Source organism: Castanea sativa, chromosome 10 (assembly GCF_040712315.1).
Source record: "Castanea sativa cultivar Marrone di Chiusa Pesio chromosome 10, ASM4071231v1".
NCBI lineage: Eukaryota > Viridiplantae > Streptophyta > Magnoliopsida > Fagales > Fagaceae > Castanea > Castanea sativa.
In genome coordinates, this window is record NC_134022.1 from 33,514,076 (window position 1) to 33,533,373 (window position 19,298).

General features: G+C 34.4%; 2 protein-coding genes across 8 annotated transcripts; both read right to left on the reverse strand.

The window, feature by feature from the left end:
- Positions 1-450: 450 nt before the first annotated feature.
- On the reverse strand, positions 451-9,401 carry LOC142613358 (carbon catabolite repressor protein 4 homolog 1-like). Of its 6 annotated transcripts, XM_075785675.1 has the most exons (11): positions 9,051-9,399; positions 7,345-8,026; positions 7,120-7,209; positions 5,213-5,302; positions 5,041-5,127; positions 4,843-4,923; positions 4,709-4,762; positions 3,588-3,679; positions 2,907-3,015; positions 2,527-2,665; positions 451-886 (listed from the first exon to the last, which is right to left on the reverse strand). In XM_075785675.1, the coding sequence occupies exons 1-11, from the start codon at positions 9,221-9,223 to the stop codon at positions 690-692; spliced, it is 1,794 nt and encodes a 597-aa protein (XP_075641790.1). In that variant the 5' UTR covers positions 9,224-9,399; the 3' UTR covers positions 451-689. The 6 variants fall into 6 exon arrangements, with proteins under 6 accessions (XP_075641790.1, XP_075641793.1, XP_075641792.1 ...); XM_075785678.1 differs by lacking the exon at positions 5,213-5,302 and having other exon boundaries at positions 9,051-9,400; XM_075785677.1 differs by lacking the exon at positions 4,843-4,923.
- A 951-nt stretch (positions 9,402-10,352) lies between these two features.
- LOC142611610 (carbon catabolite repressor protein 4 homolog 1-like) lies at positions 10,353-18,848 on the reverse strand. Of its 2 annotated transcripts, XM_075783696.1 has the most exons (11): positions 18,673-18,848; positions 17,110-17,791; positions 16,876-16,965; positions 14,793-14,882; positions 14,621-14,707; positions 14,434-14,514; positions 14,300-14,353; positions 13,528-13,619; positions 12,872-12,980; positions 12,493-12,631; positions 10,353-10,859 (listed from the first exon to the last, which is right to left on the reverse strand). In XM_075783696.1, the coding sequence occupies exons 1-11, from the start codon at positions 18,846-18,848 to the stop codon at positions 10,645-10,647; spliced, it is 1,815 nt and encodes a 604-aa protein (XP_075639811.1). In that variant the 3' UTR covers positions 10,353-10,644. The 2 variants fall into 2 exon arrangements, 1 of the variants encoding a protein (XP_075639811.1); XR_012840079.1 differs by lacking the exons at positions 10,353-10,859; positions 13,528-13,619; positions 14,300-14,353; ... (4 more) ...; positions 17,110-17,791; positions 18,673-18,848 and adding an exon at positions 10,934-10,970 and having other exon boundaries at positions 12,872-13,104.
- Positions 18,849-19,298: the final 450 nt, after the last annotated feature.

Genomic DNA, 19,298 nt, shown 5'->3' on the forward strand with positions numbered 1-19,298 from the left:
AGGCATTGAAACACATCATCAGTCAAACTAGCATTAACCAGATGCATGCTTGGTGGGTAGCTTATATACATTGCTTCCATTTCACATTAAAACACAAGTCTAGTGTCACTAATAAGGTAGCAGATGTGCTCAACAAGCGAGCATCTTTGTTGACCACACTACGTACTGAAGTTGTAGGATTTGATTACTTCAAGGAGTTGTACGAGAATGATGAGAATTTTGGTGATATTTAGAGTAAGTGTCAACAAACTTATCAACTGTTAATAGTATATATATCCAGGATGGTTTTCTCTTTTGGGGTAATCAATTATGCATCCCTAAAAGTTCATTAAGGAAGCAAATTATTAGGGAGCTGCATGGTGGAGATTTGGGTGGACATATGGGCAGAGACAACACTATAGCACTGGTAATATAAGAAAGCAACTGATAAAAAGATATGAGAAAAAGATGTAATCCAATGGTATAATTCTCAAAATTCACCTCCAATAAAAAGATATTAAGTAAGGTTATAGCCTTAAGGTACAACCAATTTTATAGCTAAACTTTGTCCTTATCTTATTTTGTGTTCACACTAGTCTAATTATTTAAATAATTTTTTTTCTTTTCTTTTCTTTTTTCTTTTCTCTTCCTTTCTCATTTCTTCCCGTTGCTCCTCTCTCCTCACACTCTTCACTTCTCCCACTCTTCCTTCAGTTAAGTGCTACTAAGTGCCATGGGTTTAGAGGAAAAGGCGGTGGGCTCAATCCCCAGTGGGAAGGTGGCCGTAGTCTGAAACTTGCCATCAGGGCGATATGGTCTGATGGCCAAGCAGGCGATGGAATACCATTATTATCAATGCTTTCACGGTCAACAAGCTCCAACAAACTTTCAACAATCAAACTGTTATCTGATGGGAAGCATCATGTGGTTAGTAGCAAAATAAGCATGAAACAAAATTAAACATACTTACAAATAGTTCAAATTCTAGTAATTAAGAGGTCCTTTTCAGTTTAGACACCTAAAGAAAGAAGGTACATGAACTGAAGGTCGAGGATATCTCCCACAAAGTAAAAAATAATAATAATAATTGCAACCATTAAAAAAAAAGAGAGAATTTAAGCTGGAATAAATTAAGTCTGTTTAGATGCCAAAATAAATGATTTCAAGGTCAAGGCCCCTTGGGGTGCAGAGTAATCAGTCTGAAAATTTGCAGTGAACAGGATCAAACTAAAACAAATTTGAGAATATTTAGAGGATGTCAGTCTCTCTTTTGCATTTCCAACGCTGCAAAAGAGTCAATATCCCAGACATAGGAAAACAGGTGCTTAGTGGCCATTCCTTATATCCAAAACTAAGTATTAAAACATTTGATGGCATGGGAAGATGATCAGTTAAGATATGAAAAGCACAGATTCTTCTTTCAAGAGAAGTAATCTTCAGAATCACTCGGGAGATAATTAGTTAAATTTGCTTTTGTTATCTAAACGGGCCCCAACACAGCCACATGATCATAAGACTCATTTCAGTGATTATATACTATATAAATGGCATGCAATACTTTTATTTTGTTTAGCATTCGATGTATTCCAAGCAATAGGTTTGATTGCATATCAATCACATGCAAAAAATATATAAAACATGGTAAAAATGTCACCAAGAAATCGTGACAAGATACTAAAATCATCCATATAGGCAAATTTCTGGCTATAAAAATTTCATTTGGTTCAGAGAAACGACATCTAAACCTATTACATTATAACCACTAAAAGTAACATTAGTATTCAATAGGGAGACAAAACACTACCTTCCACAAATTCAAGCATCATTTGGATTTTATTGGGGTTTGCAATCAATAATAGCCCTTGGGGGCTTTGGTGGAGGCGCTGAAGGATTTCATTTTGTATAGAGTTTCATTTGCAAGTTTTGATCAAATTCAAGCCAAGGTGGACATTTGGGGACGTGGCTTGACTTTGGTTATAAGTCGGTGGACTTTTCCTATTCGAGTGTATCAGGAATACCATGTAGCCAAGCTTAATAACAGTGTATGCTATTTTATTTCTTGTGCGGGCAGATTAATAAACGTGTATCCTATTTGGTTAAGGACTTTGAGTCCTCCATCTACACCTAGACTATGGAGATATTAGATAGATACGTAGCTAGCCCTTTGTTTTTTTCCTACTGTGTATCCTTGGTTAATTGAGGGAGAGATCTTTAGGTGTAGTTGGGGTTTGGCTTTTGTGAGCCTTTTGGTTTTGTCCTATGTCATTCTCTAAGCCATCTTTCAGAAACCTCGCTTCTTGTAATTAGAGAGCACAAATTGCAAATGTTCTTTCACCAGTATTGTATTAGGTTTACTAAATCCTAATTACTAGAGATATATAAATGTTCAACGAGAAGGAAGTTGTCATCAATGCAAACCTGATTATTTAAAAATATTGATATTCCAATGAGACAGAAATTGTCTTAAATGCAAACCAAATTATTAATAGGCTGGACTCTTAGTAGATACTAAAAATGATGTAAGGTAACAAATCACATCCAGAATACCTGTGTAGAATATGTAATCTAAGGTGCCGAAGAATTTATCCGAGAAGAAGGTAAATGCAGGCTCACTGGTTTGGCTATTCATCTTCCTCCATTGTTCCTCAACCCCATCTGAATGTAAGAAAGATGAATATGCACTAACCTGGAATAGAAATTTTCATGGATTAATACTTAATCCAATAACAACAATATACTGACAATAGTATAGTATTCACAGCATGCAGATAACAGCAATAATAACAATGAAATGGCAAGACTACAAAATACCAACAACCACACCATCCACCAGCATACTAATTGTCAAGAAACAATGAATATCGTCCAAAAATAGCAAGGGCATTTATAATATCCCCAGAAAATCAAAAGTAAAACAATTGCCATACCAGGGATAGTGAATGATGGAGCTTGAGATACTGATATATACCCAATGGATCATTTGCCTTCTCAGAAATACAATTAGCGCTGCCCTTGACTACAAAGTTATGAGGATCACTGCAATGTTGAATATATTAATCAATTTCATCTTCTGCCCATGCCATTGATGTCAATCTTAGTGTATCTGTCTGTGATCTTGACACAACATATTAGCTTAAGCTTTTGGGACCGAGAGTGTACATATTCTAGGGCAGGCTATGACCAACCCCCCCCCCCCCCCCACAAAAAAAAAGAGAAGAAAAAATGTAGAATATTATTATAAAAAAAAAGGAGGATTCATTTGTTAGGCTGAAAAGCTTCAAAGCAATCAAAGTAAATATGAGTTCTTATTATATATTTCCTTCATTGTTGTCATTTTTACCATTTATTAGTCATCAAATGAAGGAAAATCAATGTCCAAGGAAACTAAATCATGATGGGGAAATCAAAGCAGATAATAATCTCTTGATCGTTTAAAACAACGATCAACAAGGTCTAAAAATAGTATAGGGTGAACACAAATTTTCTTCCATTTTTTTTTTAAATAATAATAATAATAATAATAATAATAATAATAATAATAATGTTGCTCATAAGCAACTTCAAAGTCTTTTCAGTGTGAGCCAATTTGCCAGTAACAAAAGACTTACCTTCCAGGACGAGAGTTGAAATCCCCACAAATTATTAAAGGAATTTGTTGTGACTGGGCAATTTTCTCAAGTCCATTCACAAGGTGCACAACCTTATGTCATAAAAGAAGAAACAGTCAAATCAATATAGTTTTTCAAATCGAAATGTACACAAGACCGATGAGTCACTTCATTCCCTTCCCTGTCTATTCACAAGAATGGAGCACAGGTGACTACCTTTAACTCATTTATTCATTTAGGTTTAGCCGTCAGGGGGTATCCCCCCGTACACCCCCTTGTTCACTACCTGCCCTATTGCACTAACAGCTTCAACTTAGAAATGGAAAGCGAAAGGATTGAAAGCGCTTGTCCAGCCTATTTATATTAACCGACTCCGATTCCCCTTCTTTCAATAGAGCTACTTCTAGTCAAATACTTTCATAAAGACCTTTTTCAATGAAAGAAATTTTCCGCTAATAAAGTCACTGACATCAGGAAGAGATTTACATTATTTTTGTGATTTGGGGTTAACGGAAGCATTTTCACACAAATAAAAATAAAACTCCCACACAAGATAACAATGTTTAATGTGATGATAACAATGTTTAACATGGTTTGGTTAACTCCAAAACTACAACCACAGGCAATGTCAATCGAAATCCACTTTCAAGTTTATTGATTACAACCACACTTAATTAAACCTCACAAACCAAACTCACACGCTCACAAACATAAATAAAACCTCTCATAAATACAAACTAATTCACAAACCTCACACACAAATTCATTCCCCAAACCCCAATAACTCTCTCACACTAATAAAACAAACAAAATCTCAACACACATACATAGATATCATTCAACCCTAAAAATCTACCAAACTACTCTTTAAAAAAATCCACTCATGTTCTTTAAAAATTCTTCTCCTCTCTCCATGTGGGAGGACCCTTGGCAAAAGCCACCAAACTATTGCAACAATGCTTATTTATAAGGTGCCAATTCTAATTCTTGATCAAAATGGAATACCCAATTCATTACTTCTTCAATATGGAAAAATTTTATTTCCTTTTTTTCCACACCAATGAAGCCTAAACCATTTAAATTAGGAATTGGAGGCATAATCTAACAATATTAAATGGTACCTGAAATAATGTTACATCCTCATGACCTTTACTCCAATGTATGTGGGTGTTTGCCTGGTGATAAAAGGCTTGAGTGCGTCAGCATTCCCAGAATTAGCAAATCAAAGCTGTTGGAGATGAAAAACATACAGTACCACACATATTCTAGATTGAAAGGCATCCCTGTTACTGCCATTTTGCAGTGATTCTAATACAACAACTAGTGCAACATTGTCCTGCAAACCCCCCCCCCCCCCCCCCCAAAAAAAAAAAAAAAGGGTGACAAAAGGAACAGATTATGTAGAAACAAGAGATTTAGGAAGATAGAGCACAGTGACATAAGAAATTAACACCTTTGATGTAAGGCGATGGCTGCCTTTGAATCTGATTCTAGGCTCCAAAGCGTTAACCACTGATGATGCCTCTTTATCAAACTCAAGCTACAATAAACAGTTCAGAGTCATTAAGCCCTTTCATAAATAGTTAAATACCATATTTTATTCACACAGATTACAGTTTCTTCACCTCATATTTCATAATTTCTTTGAACAGCTTACTATGGTAAAATGTTGCACACCCATGATTTGTTGATTTTTCAGACTCGGCCGTAAAAAGCTGCAAGATAAATCTAATAATTTGATTTTCCTGATACACTTGGAGAGATGTGTGGCTAAATGTAATGAAAAATAAGGAATTTTATCATCATTCAATTTGAGTGAGCATATAAAAAAAACATTAATGAATTTTATATTCTGTGGGGGGGGGGGGGGGGTGGGGGAGCTAATTAGGCTGTTCAAAATTTATATTTAATGAAAACAAACCAGAAATTTACATAAAATGCAACTATACAATAATGTGCATCACCATACTTATTCTTTAGAAGAGAATACTGTTTGGGAAGTCAAATGTCCATCAATGAGAAGAAACTTCTAACAACTAATCATCAATGCAATCAAAGTGAAGTGTTCAGAATCTTTTTAGAGTTCAGCCTTGGAATTGATTAAGGATAGAATTCCTTGCCATTTCTCAGAAGGGCTGAATTTCATTAAATTTCTTTCACCCATGATCAATTACTACTCACTCCATTCCAGCCTCATGTGGTGCTTAAGGAAAGAGACAAATGCCCACATTTTTAAATCTTTGAGGATCAAGTTTTTTCACTGTATAATTTCAAGCTATTGCTTTTGGACTAGATGGCTGCAACTGATTGCTTTGCTTTTACTTTGCTGCTCGATTTCTTAGATTTTCTATAAAAAAAATTTCTGGTGTTTGTCTTGTATATATAGCTAGGTTTCCCCGTTTTCCGCACTTTCGAGGAATTATTACTTTATAATTTTTTTTTTTTTTTTTTTAAATATCATGCTTCTATAATCCTAATCCAAGAATTAATTGTCATACATGTACAGTTAAGCCACAGTTTGGATAAATGAAAGCAAGATCATAATTAACTAAAAGTAGCTAAACTTATGACTGGGTTAGGTCAAGATAGGGTAGATAGGGGTTTAACATTTCTTGTTAAAATATGTTAAACTGTTGTTTAGTTAGGTTTGTCAAATAGCAATTTCCATGTGTTAAATATACCTAAGATCAGATCATTACAAAGAACAAGTTACTAATGAAAATATCTGTAATAATATAAACTAAATATATCTGATATCAATTAGGGGTAAGACTTCTTATGGTGAATTCTATTGATAAGAAAAAAGAAATGTCATCTTGAAAAGTTTTCAAGTAATTAACAATTTTATTAACAGGAAGAAAACACAAAATATAAGCTTCAGTAACTATCAATCTAAAAATCATGACAAGAAAGTCATGCTGCTACAACACTGGATACTGTTCAACAAAATTACAATGTGAAGCAAAGAAATCAAGAGGGGTCAAGAAGCACTTCTCCTGGCAACTGTCCTCCAATCTTGCCCTAACAAGTTAAATTTTGTCAAACTTTCCAAATTTCAAAGCTTTACTTATAGCTCTTCTACAAATAAAATATATAGATAGATAGATACACTGATTTTACGAATGTAATTGATGAGAATTGTATGTGCACATTGTCAACTTATGGTTACAGTTCTTCAATTTGTATCAGTGCATAAACAAGCTCCCTCATCAACTAAAGAGAAACAGAACTAGCCTCTGTTCTTTGTCTCTGACATATAGCTAATATATGGATGTTAAGAAAAAACCGGTTTTATGTGAAATGAACTACTTATGTTCTAGAAACATGTATGGCACATAAAGTACGTATGCTCCCAAATTTAGACAGTTAATTGGGTTGCTATTTCAAAGTTTCCACAAATAAATCATTTTAACAACACCCAAATAGACCCCTTCTTCAGATTATAAATCATCCAACCCTCCAACAGATTTATGTTTAGTACATATGTCCTACACAAATGAATGAATGTAATCAAGTCAGATTTCAACCATACCCCGGCTCCAGTTTTTTTCTTGTACATAACTGAGTATCCAAGTTTTTTCAGCTCAGGCTCAAAGAAATTTTCAAAATGGTCACACTGTACCTGCACATAAACAAGGAACAATATATAAGGAAAAAAAGGCAGTACGCTACCAGCCTACCAGGCACACTAGATTCATTTTCCATATTAAAGATTCCAGAAAACATATTCAGATACACAGGTGAAAAAAAAAATTACCTCCTGAAGACAAAGTATATCTGCATCATATTTAATGATCTCTTCGAGCAAATTCTCTTGACGGTATTCCCATGCAAGAGCCCATTTTGGGCAGTAACCGAAAGCATTAATTGACAACGAATCAGCAAGGATATTATAGGACAGCACACTAAAAACTACATCATTAGAAGATTGGGCATTAAAGTTCAAGTTCAAAGTGTTCTGCAGACGGATCATTTTTCGAGGAGGATGAGAAGGTTTAATCACAGGATCAGTGACTACAATATTATCTGGAGACAAACGAGTACCCAGTGAAGAGTCTACAGCCGCAGAATGGAGCCTCAATCTAAAATCACAATCATACAGTGTGGGTACATAAGTATTCGAGGAGCCCACCTTAATCCATATGTTATCTTCTTCCACCATTATTGCATTCTCATCAAGTACAGAGCCATCAATTAAGTTTGGCCAAGAGCCAGAACTCCTGAGTTTCTTAACATCTTGCTGATTGCCAGTTGAATTATTTCTAGCAGCATTAGCTGCCCAATGATGATATTTCTTATGTTTATTCCATGCATCTGAGAAGCACTTCGAAGAGCAATGGTAGCTTTTCTCAATTGATGCATTCAATTTTGCACAAGAGGTGCATTGAACAGTAGCCAATTTATGACGGTGTACAGAACAAGGAATGCTATGTCGATACCTATACATATGTAAGATTTTAAAAAATTAAGTTTTGGCACTCACTAGTCACTATAATTCAAAGATCACCATGCATCATTCAACTAATGAACTAAAAACCAATGCTACTGTACCATCTACCGTACAGCCTCTTTTAACACAAAAACTTCAGTGTCAACATATGCGTTTGAACACACACAAAAAGCACTACCTTCAAAGGAACCTTTTGGTGCGAGGAAAAGAATGTTATTTAACACTGAAAAATGAAGCAATGATTGGTTGCAGTCCATGAAAATTAACACTGAATTTGTTAGAATTTTTTTTTTCTATCCGTACTAAAATCGGATTGATAGCATTGACAAACACTATACCTCAATTCCAGAAATTGAAGATAGAAATGAGAAAGTAATGATAAAGAAAGTCCCTTTTTTCACACTTTACTGATTTGAGGACAATATCCATACAACAAAGCCTTTATATGGCTATGCTACCATGTTGTTTTGTTCTTCAAAACAAATGTGTCCATTTTTCTTGTACATTTGCTTCTTATTGCTTAATTTCAACATTGAATCATGGATTGGAATGCAAAAAAAAAAAAAAAAAAGAGTCTACCCACGTCAGCCCAAATTAGTTTCCTAAAACCAGAAATCGGGACAGCCCAAATTTTCATTTTGGTTTGTTATCAAAGTTTTCTCAATTACCAAACAGAACTCAATGTCTAAGAGATTGAACCATCTTACAGGCAATGGAACTAAACAAAACCAAAACAAAAACAGACAAACAAACAAACAAAAAGTGTTGATGGTCCATTTGGTTTCAAGAATCCACTCAAGTCTGTCTAATACCGCTTACTAGTCTATCAATATTTCACTTCCTTTTTCTTTTTCTTTTTTTGTCTCCGCAACCAAACAGAAAGTTACGCATACAGGAACATGTAAACATATAAGCACATGGTTTTTAATGAAATTATAAGAGATAAAGAAAACAAAGAAGGCGGAAAAGATCGAAAGAAGAAGATAAAATTGGAACAAGAGAAGAGGAAGAACCAGGTGTAAACGAAAGAATGTGGTGGTGGTGGAGCGCCAATTGTATGATATGAATTGACAAGTTTGGTTTCAGTAGTAATGATTTCGGTGCCGATGACTGGTTGGTTGGACGACAATGTCACTGACACTTCCCATTGCGAAGTTTTGGAGTCTTGGTCCTCTTCGAGAGCCATTTTTATTTTGATTTTGAGCGCCAAAGAATTCAAGCTAACTAACAAGCTTTGTTAGTCATTAATTACTACTACTTTGGCAAGAGAAAGAGTGGGAGAGGGAGGATTGGATGGTTTCTTGGCAAATGGGTTTGAAGCTTTTGAAGGAAGAAGGCAGAGGAGTTTTTGGGTTTGTGTTAAAAAGGCAAAGTAGTGGTGGTGGTGGCATTATTTTGCTTCTTTTTTTTTTTTTTTGGCGGGCCTTTTCGGTCCAAATAGGACTTTGACCATGATATTAAAAAAAAAAAAAAAAAATTACTAACGTGTGCTATAGCATATACTATATTTAGAAAAAAAATTTATTAAAAATTGAAAAAAAATTTACTACTTTTTTTATTTTTTATAAAATATTTTTAAAAATAAATAATTTAATGTGTACCTTAAATATTAGGACATACGAGACCCATAAAAATTAAAAAAAATTAAAATTAAAAAAAAAAAAAAAAAAGGCAACGTGCATTTTAAGGCTTGCCTACGCAGGTCCTACATTAATAAAAAAATTCAATAAATGGGAGAAAGAGCACCATACAGCTAGCATGAAATAATTGGACAAAATTGCCCTTTGTAGGCTACTGAAAAATGGAGCAGATTTCAGCAGTCTGTAATTAAATACCCTTGAGGATTAGTTGTTATCTAGGACTTGTTTTTGTCTGCAAAGTGGTGGCGGCGGCGGCAAAAATATCAAATTCATCAGCATTATTTTGCAGTTAATGCGTGTCCGATAGTTGTCAAAATAGTGAATTATGTTTTTTGTTTTTTCATAAAAGTTTCTTAAATGGTCACATGGTTGACGTGAAAAAGTATCATATGGTTAGCAAGAAAAAATTGGACAAAATTGTCCTCTTAAAGAAGACACGGCTGGGAAGGGAGCATTTTCCTTCTTGGTACAAAATTCTCCTCTGGACACATTTCTCTTAATTTCACCTTTTACTTCTTATTTAATCTTATTTTATCAATATTTTACTATCCACTGTCTTTTACTTTACCAATATAAAAAAAATAAAAAATAATTTCTTTCCCTTTTCCAATATCAAAGAGAATAAGAAATGAAGAATTAAGAAATTATTAAACAAGGTACCACTATCAAATCACTAGTAATTGTATTAGTAAAAATGCCCATTATTTTATGTGCCCTATGTGACTAATACAAATATACAACAAAAAAATGTAAAGGTATGCTATAGTTGAGGATGTGTGATACAATTTACATGGAAGAAGGTACAAATTCAGCTTCTATAACAACCATCATGTGAACAACAAAGAATGACAGTATTTCATCTAGGAACAGAGTTGCTGGGCATCACTATAACGACTATCATGACACCTATGATTTGAGGCAAAAATGCATGTATTGTATACAAACTTTCCATCCTAATGTAAATTTCTTACAGAAGGAACCAGTGCTGCCTAAGTGCTGCTAAGTGCCATGGGTTTAGAGGAAAAGGTGGTGGGCTCGGTCTCCAGTGGGAAGGTGGCCGTAGTCTGAAACTTGCCATCAGGGCAATATGGTCTGATGGCCAAGTAGGCGATGGAATACATTTATTACCAATGCTTTCACGCTCAACAAGCTCCAACAAACTTTCAACAATCAAACTCTTATCTGATGGGAAGCATCATATGGTTAGTAGCAAAATAAGCATGGAACAAAATTAAACATACTTACAAATAGTTCAAATTCCAGTAATTAAGAGGCCCTTTTCTGTTTAGACACCTAAAGAAAGAAGGTACACGAACTGAAGGTCGAGGATATCTCCCACAAAGTAAAAAAAAAAAAGAATCATTGCAACCAAAAAAAAGAAAGAATTTTAGCTGGAATAAATTAAGTCTGTTTAGATGCCAAAATATATGATTTCAAGGTCAAGGCCCATTGGGGTGCAGAGTAATCCGTCTGAGAATTTGCAGTGAACAGGATCAAACTAAAACAAATTTGAGAATATTTAGAGGATGTCAGTCTCTCTTTTGCATTTCCAACGCTGCAAAAGAGTCAATATCCCAGACATAGGAAAACAGGTGCTTAGTGGCCATTCCTTATATTCAAAACTAAGCATTAAAACATTTGATGGCATGGGAAGATGATCACTTAAGATATTAAAAGCACAGATTCTTCTTTGAAGAGAAGTATTCTTCAGAATCACTCAGGAGATAATTAGTTAAATTTATTTTTGATATCTAAACGGGCCCCAATACAGCCACATGATAAGACTCATTTCAATGATTATATACTATATAAATGGAATGCAATACTTTATTTTGTTTAGCATTCGATGCATCCCAATCGATAGGTTTGATTGCATATCAATCACATGCAAAGAATATACAAAACATGGTAAAAATGTCACCAAGAAATCTTGACGAGATACTAAAATCATCCATATAGGCAAATTTTTGGCTATAAAAATTTCATTTGGTTCGGGGAAACGACATCTAAACCTATTACATTATAACCACTAAAAGTAACATTAGTATTCAATAGGGAGACAAAACACTACCTTGCACAAATTCAAGCATCATTTGGATTTTATTGGGGTTTGCAATCAATAATAGCCCTTGGGGGCCTTGGTGGAGGGGCTGAAGGATTTCATTTTGTATAGAGTTTCATTCGCAAGTTTTAATCAAATTCAAACCAAGGTGGAGATTTGGTGACATGGCTCGACTTTGGTTATAAGTCGGTGGACTTTTCCTATTCAAGTTTATCAGGAATGCCACGTAGCCCAGCTTAATAACAGTGTATCCTATTTCATTTTCTTCTGCGGGCAGATTAATAAACATGTATCTTATTTGGTTAAGGACTTTGAGTCCTCTATTTACAGCTAGACTTTGGAGATATTAGATAAATATGTAGCTGGCCCTTTGTTTTCTTCCTATGTTGTATCCTTGGTTAATTGAGGGAAAGCTCTTTAGGTGTAGTTTGGGTTTGGCTTTTGTGAGCTTTTTGGTTTCGTCCTATGTCATTCTCTAAGCCATCTTTTAGAAACCTTGCTTCTTGTAATTAGAGAGCACAAATTGCAAATGTTCTTTCACCAGTACAGTATGAGGCTTCCTAAATCCTAATTACTAGAGAAATATAAATGTTCAAGGAGAAAGCAGTTGTCATCAATGCAAACCAGATTATATAAATTTATTGATATTCCAATGAGACGGAAATTGTCTTAAATGCAAACCAAATTATTAATAGGCTGGACTCTTAGTAGATACTAAAAATGAAGTAAGGTAAGAAATCACATCCAGAATACCTGTGTAGAATATGTAATCTAAGGTGCCGAAGAATTTATTGGTGAAGTTCGTAAATGCAGGCTCACTGGTTTGGCTATTCATCTTCCTCCGTTGTTCCTCAACCCCATCTGAATGTAAGAAAGATGAATATGCACTAACCTGGAATAGAAATTTTCATGGATTAATACTTCATCCAGTAATAACAATATACTGACAATAGTATATGGTATTCACAGCATGCAGATAACAGCAACAATAACATTGAAATGACCAGACTACAAAATACCAACAACCACACCATCCACCAGCATATAAATTGTCAAGAAACAATGAATATCATCCAAAAATAGCAAGGGCATTTAATATCCTTTAAAATCAAGAGTAAAACAATTGCCATACCAGGGACAGGGAATGATGGAGCTTGAGATACTGAAATATACCCAATGGATCATTTGCCTTCTCAGAAACACAATTAGCTCTGCCCTTGACTACAAAGTTATGAGTATCGCTGCAATGTTGAATATATTAATCAATTTCATCTTCTGCCCATGCCATTGATGTCAATCTTAGTGTATCTGTCTGTGATCTTGAAACAACGTATTAGCTTAACCTTTTGGGACTGAGAGTTTACATATTCTAGGGCTGGCTATGCCCACACCACCCACCCACCCCCCCAAAAAAGAGAAGAAAAAAATATAGAATATTATTATTAAAAAAAAAAAGGATTCATTTGTTAGGCTGAAAAACTCCAAAGCAATCAAAGTAAATATGATTTCTTTTCATATATTTCCTTCATTGTTGTCAATTTTACCATTTATTAGAGTCATCAAATGAAGGAAAATCAATGACCAAGGATACTAAATCATGATGGTCAAATCAAAGCAGATAATAATCTCTTGATCATTTAAAACAAAGACCAACAAAGTCTTAAAATAGTATAGGGTGAACACAAATTTTCTTCCATTTAAAAAAAAAAATAATAAAAATAATGTTGCTCATAAGCAACTTCAAAGTATTTTCAGTGTGAGCCACTTTGCCAATAACAAAAGACTTACCTTCCAGGACGAGAGTTGAAATCCCCACAAATTATTAGAGGAATTTGTTGTGACTGGGCAATTTTCTCAAGTCCATTCACAAGGTGCACAACCTTATGTCATAAAAGAAGAAACAGTCAAATCAAAATAGTTTTTCAAATTGAAATATATATAAGGAAGAGATTTACATATTTGTTGTGATTTGGGGTTAATGGAAGCATTTTCAAACAAAACAAAAATAAAACTCCCACGCAAGATAACAATGTTTAAAATGGTTTGGTTAAGCCAACCGAAATTCACTTTCAAGTTTATGGATTACAACCACACTTAACCAAACCTCACAAACCAAACTCACACACTCACAAAAACATCACTCACAAACCTCACAAACATAAATAAAACCTCTCACAAATACAAACTAATTCACAAACCTCACACACAAACTCAATCCCGAAACTCCAATTACTCTCTCACACTAATAAAACGAGCAAATCTGAACACACATACAATTCAACCCCAAAAATCTACCAAACTTCTATTTAAAGAAACCCACTCATGTTCTTTAAAAATTCTTCTCCTCTCTCCATGTGGGATGACCCTTGGCAAAAGCCACCAAACTATCACAACAATGCCTATTTATAAGGCGCCAATTCTAATTCTTGATCGAAATGGAATACCCAATTAATTACTTCTTCAATAATAAATTTTTTTTCCTTTTTTTCCAGACCAATGAATCCTATACCAATTTAAATTAGGAATTTTGGAGGCATAATCTAACAATATTAAATGGTACCTGAAACAATGTTACATCTTCATGACCTTTACTCCAATGTGTGTGGATGTTTGCCTGGTGATAAAAGGCTTGAGTGCGTCAGCATTCCCAGAATTAGCAAATCAAAGCTGTTGGAGATGAAAAACATACAGTACCACGCATATTCTAGATTGAAAGGCATCCCTGTTACTGCCATTTTGTAGAGACTCTAATACAACAACTAGCGCCACATTGTCCTGCAAAACCGGGAAAAAAAAAAAAGGTGACAAAAGGAACAGATTATGCAGAAACAAGAGATTTAAGAAGATAGAGCACAGTGAAGACTACATAAGAAATTAACACCTTTGATGTAAGGCGATGGCTGCCTATGAATTTGATTTTAGGCTCCAAAGCGTTAACCACTGATGATGCCTCTTTATCAAACTCAAGCTACAATAAACAGTTCAGAGTCATTAAGCCCTTTCATAAATAGTTAAATACCATATTTTATTCACACAGATTACAGTTTCTTCACCTCATATTTCATAATTTCTTTGAACAGCTTACTCTGATAAAATGTTGCACACCCATGATTTGTTGATTTTTCAGTCTCGCCTAAAAAAAGCTGCAAGATAAATCTAATAATTTGATTTTCCTGATACACTTGGAGAGATGTGAGGCTAAATGTAATGAAAAATAAGGAATTTTATCATCATTCAATTTGAGTGACCATATAAAAAAAACATTAATGAATTTTATTTTCTGTGACTTGATCTACGAAACATTTATTATAGATATAGAGGAGATAATGCAAGCATGGATGGGTGTCAAAAATATTGAAACATAAAAAGCCCAGGATGAGTTCCATCTCCAAATATTGCAACCATATAAGTGAATTTTATTTTTCAAATGATAAAAAAAATGGTACTGACATGTAAATATGCGTAAACATAAAATCTTTATGTGGTTTTTTTTTGGGGGGAGGGGGGGGGTGGTGGTGGTAGCTAATTAGGCTGTTCAAAATTTATATTTAAAGAAAACAAACCAGAAATTTACATGAAATGCAACTATGCTACAATGTGCATCACCGTACTTATTCTTTAGAAAACGTAGTGTTTGGGAAGTCAAATGCCCCTCAAAGTGAAGTGTTCAGAATCTTTTTAGAGTTCAGCCTTGGAATTGATTAGGGATAGAATTTCATTATATTTCTTCACCCATGATCATTTGCTACTCACTCCATTCCAACCTCATGTGGTGCCTAAGGCGAGAGACAAATGCCCTCACTTTTGAATCTTTGAGGATCAATTTTTTTCACTGTAAAATTTCAAGCTATTGCTTTTGGACTAGATGGCTGCAACTGATTGCTTTGCTTTTACTTTGCTGCTTGATTTCTTAGATTTTCTATAAAAAAAAATTCTGGTGTTTGTCTTGTGTATATAGCTGGGTTTCCCCGCTTTCCGCCCTTTTCAATGAATTATTACTTTATAATTTTTTTTTTTTTTAAATCTCATGCTTCTATAATTCTAAATCCAAGAATTAATTGTCATACATGTACAGTTAAGCCACAGTTTGGATAAATGAAAGCAAGATCATAATTAACTGAAAGTAGCTAAACTTATGACTGGTTTAGGTCAAGATAGGGTAGATAGGGGTTTAACATTTCTTGTTAAATATGTTAAACTGTTGTTTAGTTAGGTTTGTCAAATAGCAATTTCCATGTGTTAAATATACCTAAGATCAGATCATTACAAAGAACAAGTTACTAATGAAAATATCTGTAATAATATAAATTAAATATATCTGATATCAATTAGGGGTAAGACTTCTTATGGTGAGTTCTATTGATAAGAAAAAAGAAATGTCACCTTGAAATTTTTTTCATGTAATTAACAATTTTATCAACAGGAAGAAAACACAAACTATAAGCATCAGTAACTATCAATCTACGAATCATGACAAGAAAATCATGCTGCTACAACACTGGATATTGTTCAACAAAATTACAATGTGAAGCAAAGAAATCAATAGGGGTCAAGAAGCACTTCTCCTGGCAACTGCCCTCCAATCTTGCCCTAACAAGTTAAATTTTGTTAAACTTTCCAAATTTCAAAGCTTTACTTATAGCTCTTCTACAAATAATATATGCATATAGATAGATAGATAGATAGATAGATAGGTACACACACATTTTTGTTGATGTTACGAATGTAATTGATGAGAATTGTATCTGCAAATTGTCAACTGATGGTTACAGTTCTTCAATTTGTATCAGTGCATAAACAAGCTCCCTCATCAACTAAAAAGAAACAGAGCTAGCCTTTGCTCTTTGTCTCTGACATATAGCTAATATATGGATGTTAAGAAAAAACCTGTTTTATGTGAAATGAACTACTTATGTTCTAGAAACATGTATGGCACATATACAAGTATGTATGCTCCCAAATTTAGACAGTTAATTGGGTTGCTATTTCAAAGTTGCCACAAATAAATCATTTTAACAACACCCAAATAGACCCCTTCTTCAGATTATAAATCATCCAACCTTCCAACAGATTTATGTTTAGTACATATGTCCTACACAAATGAATGAATGTAATCGAGTCAGATTTCAACCATACCCCAGATCCAGTTCTTTTCTTGTACATAACTGAGTATCCAAGTTTTTTCAGCTCAGGCTCAAAGAAATTTTCAAAATGGTCACACTGTACCTGCACATAAACAAGGAACAATATATAAGGAAAAAAAGGCAGTATGCTACCAGCCTACCTGGCACACTAGATTCGTTTTTCATATTAAATATTCCAGAAAACATATGCAGATACACAGGTGAAAAAAAAAAAAAAAAAAATTACCTCCTGAAGACAAAGTATATCTGCATCATATTTAATGATCTCTTCGAGCAAAATCTCTTGACGGTATTCCCATGCAAGAGCCCATCTTGGGCAGTATTCGAGAGCATTAATTGACAACGAATCAGCAAGGATATTATAGGTCAGCACACTAAAAACTACATCATTAGAAGATTGGGCTTTAAGATTCGAGTTCAAAGTGTTCCGCAGATGGATCATTTTTCGAGGAGGACGAGAAGGTTTAATCACAGGATCAGTGACTACAATATTATCTAGTGACAAACGAGTACCCAGTGAAGAGTCTACAGCTGCAGAATGGAGCCTCAATCTAAAATCACAATCAGACAGTGTGGGTATATAAGCATTTGAGGAGCCCACCTTAATCCATATGTTATCTTCTTCCACCATTATTGCATTCTCATCAATTACTGAGCCCTCAATTAAGTTTGGCCAAGAGCCAGAACTCCTGAGTTTCTTAACATCTTGCTGATTGTCGGTTGAATTCTTCCTATCAGCATAAGGTGTCCGACGATGATATCTCCTATGTTTATTCCATGCATCTGAGAAGCACTTTGAAGAGCAATGGTAGCTTTTCTCAATTGATGCATTCAATTTTACACAAGCGGTGCACTGAACAGTAGCCAATTTATGACGGTGTACAGAACAAGGAATGTTATGTCGATACCTATACATATGTAAGATTTTAAAAAGTTAAGTTTTGGCACTCACTAGTCACTGTAATTCAAAGACCACCATGTATCTCAACTAATGAACTAAAAATGAAGCAATGATTGGTTGCAGTACATGAAACTTAACACTGAATTTGTTACTCTTTTTTTCTTTTTTTTTGCGTCCATTCATACTAAAATCCAATTGATACTGGCATTGACAAACACTATACCTCAATTCCAGAAATTAAAGATAGAAATGAGAGAGTGCTGATAAAGAAAGTCCCTCTTTTCACACTTTACTGATTTGAGGACCATATCCTTACAACAAAGCCTTTACATGGCTATGCTACCATGTTGTTTTGTTCTTCAAAACAAATGTCCATTTTTCTTGTACATTATGCTTCTTATTGCTTAATTTCAACATTGAATCATGAATTGGAATGGAAAAAAAAAAAAGAAAAAAAGAAAAGAAAAAAGAAACATGAAAAAAATCAAAAGTCTACCCACGTCAGCCCAAATTATTTTCCTAAAACCAGAAATTGGGACAGCCCAAATTTTCATTTTGGTTGTTTTCTCGATTACCAAACAGAACTCAATGTCTAAGAGATTGAACCATCTCACAGGCAAACACACAATCAAACAAGAAAACCAAAACAAACACAAAGTGTTGATGGTCCATTTGGTTTCAAGAATCCACTCAAGTCTGTCTAATACCGCTTACTAGTCTTTCAATGTATCACTTCTTTTTTCTTTTTCTTGTTTTTGTCTCCGCAACCAAACAGAGAGTTACGCATACAGGAACATGTAAATTATATAAGCACATGGTTTTTAATGAAACAAAGGAGTAAAAGATTGAAAGAAGAAGATAGAAGTGGAAAAAGAGAAGAGGAGGAACCAGGTGTAAACGAAAGAATGTGGTGGTGGTGGTGGAGAGCCAGTTGTATGATATGAATTGACAAGTTTGGTTTCGGTGGTAAAGATTTTGGAACCGATGACGGGTTGGTTGGACGACAATGTCACTGACACTTCCCATCGCAAAGTGTTGGAGTCTTGGTCCTTTTCGAGAGCCATTTTTTTTCTTTTCTTTTTTTTTTGCGCCAAAGAATTCAAGCTAACTAACAAGCTTTGTTAGTTATTACTGCTACTTTGGCAAAAGAATGAGTGGGAGAGGGAGGATTGGACGGTTTCTTGGGAAGGAAGAAAGGCAGAGGAGCTTTTGGGTTTGGTGGGTTTGTGTTAAAAAGGCGTTTGTTTTGAGAGAGTTTGGAAGAGGGAGAGGCTCTTTACTTTTGAGTGTGTTAAGTATATGAATTAATTATGAAGCAGAATTCAGTAGTGTTTATAGTTATATAACCTTGGGGATTGGTTGTTATCTCGAACTTATTTTTATTTTGCAAAGTGGTGATGGTGGCAAAAATATCAAATTCATGAGACACCAGCATTATTTTGCGTTGACGGGCCTTTTCGGTCCAAATGGGACTTTGACCATAAATATAATGAAATTTAATAAATATTTCTAAC